At 50.2% G+C, this 3,772-nt stretch overlaps 1 protein-coding gene across 1 annotated transcript in view; it reads right to left on the bottom strand.

Moving 5' to 3' along the window:
* Positions 1-1,553: 1,553 nt before the first annotated feature.
* Positions 1,554-3,772, bottom strand: part of ATF4 (activating transcription factor 4) — a 3,424-nt gene continuing 1,205 nt past the window's right edge. Inside the window, exons 2-3 of the mRNA XM_014963569.1 lie at positions 3,032-3,346; positions 1,554-2,494 (exon numbers count right to left, since the gene is read on the bottom strand). Coding sequence (XP_014819055.1) covers positions 1,644-2,494; positions 3,032-3,248 — 1,068 coding nt within the window. The 5' untranslated portion in view covers positions 3,249-3,346 and the 3' untranslated portion in view covers positions 1,554-1,643. The remainder of the gene's footprint in view (positions 2,495-3,031; positions 3,347-3,772) is intronic.

Genomic DNA, 3,772 nt, shown 5'->3' with positions numbered 1-3,772 from the left:
GTAAGTTCTGGAGAACAAAGTGGAATGTGCCTGCCAGTTTGCAGCAGTTCCCATTTGTGTAGTATATAGTGGTCAGAGCACTTACCCAGGAGGTTAAAGATGGGGTTCCCATGAAGGTGAGGAGCCCAGGCTGAGACCACTCAAACAGCAGGGAACTCGCTGCCCTCATGAAACCCAAGGTCAGTTGCCCACACCGCTTTCAATGGGGTAGGAGCCCGGCCCCCTGACAGGGACACTTTCTGCTGCAATTTAAATAGCATTCACGTCACCTGGGCATCGGCTTCAAGCACAGACAGGACAAGTCACCATCAAGGGCGGGTCCTACATCACCCAAATCTTGAAGCTTCCATTAGCAGAGTATGGCCGCACTGGATGAGAACTTCACTGATGCTTAGAACCTTCTAGAACTAGAACTAACCACCAAAAATATTTCCTTGCCTTGAGTGGCTAGACTATAAATTTACCCACTAATAGAAGGGCACTAATTAATATCTACAGGCAGGAACCACTCTGCTACACAGGCTCCTGCCTGTCATCTCTGTGTTGTGGTTCTCTCCAGCGTCTCATAGACACCATGGCAGCAGGGCTGGGTTTTCCATTCCCCGTTGCATCTTTCCTGTTGCCGGGCTCCAGCTCGTTAACTGGGCCCCACTGAGAAGCTCCAGCCCCAGGAGCCAGGCTGTGGCTCCCTGTCAACAGCCCCCACCCTCACCCCAGCTGCTCCACCACCTCCACCTCACCAGCCTCAGCACTGGGTGACCTTGAAGGTCTCTTCCAGCAGTAACCATTCTTTGAGTCTAGGACTGGGGCTGAACCAGCTTTATGGACCAACTCATCTGTCCCCTTGGCAGAAGTCTGATTTAGGTTTATACCTTAAAATTTGACTTTTCAGGGGCTGGCTGAAGAAAACTCTCAAGCCTTCCATCACTATGAGCACCGAGAAGCCCCGCCCATTCAGCCCAGTTGCCCCGCCCCCCTGTGAGGGCAGTCCCAACCCCACCACCTTGGACCAGGACACACCTCCTGCTCACGGTATGGACACCTGGGGGCCCACAGGGAGGCGAGAACCCAAAAACCCCACTTCAACACAACTACCGTTTTTTGCTCTGGACTTACTTCCTAGAGAGCTGCCCATCTCATGTTCACAACTCATTTTTTTCCATGTTTTGAACCCTGGACCATCTACCCTTTTCAGAAAGGACATCCAGGTCTGCCAAGTCTGAACACAAAACCCTCCCCGATCAGTCTTTTATCATCTAATCTTAATACTTTTATACTCTCAAGTTGAATTCTTTAAATGGATTACACCTTTGCTACTGAGAAACTCAGAACACCCCGGTGTGATTCCCCTTAAAGTGTCCCCATTCCCCATTACCAAATATGTGTGAACTGTAGTGGGTGACAAGCCCCTTGTGTCACTGCATTAACTGAGGAGATTCAAAGCACCTCACACCCCACACCCACGTCCCACCCAACAGCTCATGGTGTATTCACACCCAGGTGTGGTGCAAGTTATGTTGTGTTTCACAGGTACCATTATCACACACCAGAACTGCAAGTTTATTATAAAATAATTTATTAGACAGCAATACACAGCCTTAGCAGCAAGCTTATATACATGCACATAGAAACTGCTGACTACCCTACTCAGGGACTCTAGCTCTTTTGCCCTTGGCCTTGCGGACCTCTTCAATCAGATCTTTTAAGTACTGAATCTCCTTACTAAGGGAATCTGCTTTCTCCTTCAGGGCCTGGTTCTTTTGCTCCAACTCTCTGCACTCCCCAGACAGCGCCTCCTGCTCTGCCCTCTTCTTCTGCCGGTAACGCGTGGCAGCTGTCTTGTTCTGCTCCATCTTTTTCAATTTCTTATCTATTTTCTTCTCTCCTTTCATCTTTGCTGACACTACCTTCTCTGCAGGATGATCGTAGGGTTTGGGCCGCACAGAGCCACAGTTGGCACCTGCAGGGAACTGGTTGCCATTGGGGGATCCAACTGAATTGGTGGGACTATGTTGGGGTGTTCCCAGGTAGGAGTCTGGGCTCATGCATATTCCACTATCATCGGAATGGTTCTCCTCCTCTTTCTCGGACTTGGCGATCACTACCACAAAGGTGGGGCCCTCCTGTTTTCTTTCTCCTTCCAGAACATCCACTTCACTACCTAGTTCTAAACTAAATGAATGGTCTGGAGTGGAAGTCAGAGACCCTGGGGAAAGGGGAAAAGACCAAAGGGAAGCCAATGGGGCCATAGGATCTGCTCCAATTGGAGACTCGGGGAGATGGGTGATTAGGTCAGTTATCAGTGGAGGTTCTTTGTTGTGAAATTCCTGGATGGTAGGGGTAAGTAGGAGATCACACGTGTCTTCCAACGTGGCCATCAGCTCGTCTGGTGAGACGGTGGCTTCCAGATGTTCCATACCTAACAGGGCATCAAAATCAAATTCCTTCAGATCCATCTTCTCCACCATCCACTCCATGCCAGAGAAGGCATCCTCTGCACGATAAGAAAATTACCATTTCAGTAAACCAGGAACCAATGAAACTCAAGCTTCTCAGAACAATCTAGAAACTCAAGTGTCTTCCCTATCTTTTCTATCAGTATGAAAAAATTTAACCATCAGAAAAGAAAAACCCCTGCCATTTATCTGCAGAAAGCTGCAGGGTACAATGTAAGCCATCAGCTGCTCTGACATTCCATCCCTCTTACTCCAACACCAGAAGAATTCGGGGCCATTTGAAGCATACAACCATGCTTGTTCCTTGTGACCTCTACTAGGGAATAGTACCTTAACAGATGATGTCCTTATTAAAAGGACAACAGGAGTGTCACTTTACTGTAACGCCAGCCAGCCTGGTAACCAGCAATTCTGTACTGCGTAAGCAGCATAGTACACACACTTTGAGCAAAGGTACGGCCATGAGGCTGCCTTCACATTTAAAAAAATCTATCATTTTCTTTTTTAAAATCTGAATGTTATTAAATATATCATGTCCCACTGTAATTGATGTAATTTGTGCAAATAGATCTTACCCTGGCTGCTATCTATGGTGTTGCCTAAACTGTCCACAGCAAGCCAATTGGAGGAGACTGCCTTAGCCTTGTCGCTGGAGAACCCATGCGAACCGAGGGGCTCGGCCACCTCCAGGTAGTCATCTAGGAGTCCCAGACTTTCCTCAGCCACCGAACACGGCTGGCTGAAGGGGGATAATGAATCCCCCAACAGCATCTCGTTGTTCAAGAGGCTCATCTTCGTCAGTTTTTAATGCTTTGACGTCGAAGGATGTAGACAAGTAGAGGGTCTTTTTGTCGACTACAGCAATGCTGCTGTGCGGTGCCTTGAAAAACCTGCAAACAGAACTTTAATTCGTCAGTTACTTGTTCAACCAGCACAGTAGCTTTTTAAAAAAAGCAATACACCTCCTCAGTTAAGTATGGCAGTAGTCTCGTAGATTTATCTTACCTTGCCATTTCGGGGGCTGCCGTCTGCCTGCAACCTAACATCTTTGCCGCTTTTCTACTTCTTGCTGATGAAGGCTGGCCAGGGGCAGCCAGGTGCCGGTCTCCCACCCCGGGCTGCCCGGCTTCCTCATGCCTTAACACGGCCCCGCCCACCCGCCGCCCTGACTCACGCCCCCGCCAGCAGCCGCGGCCATTTCGCGATCCCGCCGCCTCCCTCCTCCTCCCCCCCCCCCCCCCCCCCCCCCCCCCCCCCCCCCCCCCCGCGCCCCCCCCCCCCCCCCCCCCCCCCCCCCCCCGGGGGGGAAATACCCT

The sequence above is a fragment of the Calidris pugnax genome, unplaced genomic scaffold (assembly GCF_001431845.1).
Source record: "Calidris pugnax isolate Ruff unplaced genomic scaffold, ASM143184v1 scaffold44, whole genome shotgun sequence".
In the NCBI taxonomy this organism is placed as follows: Eukaryota; Metazoa; Chordata; class Aves; order Charadriiformes; family Scolopacidae; genus Calidris; species Calidris pugnax.
This window is presented reverse-complemented; position numbering and strand designations above follow the sequence as displayed.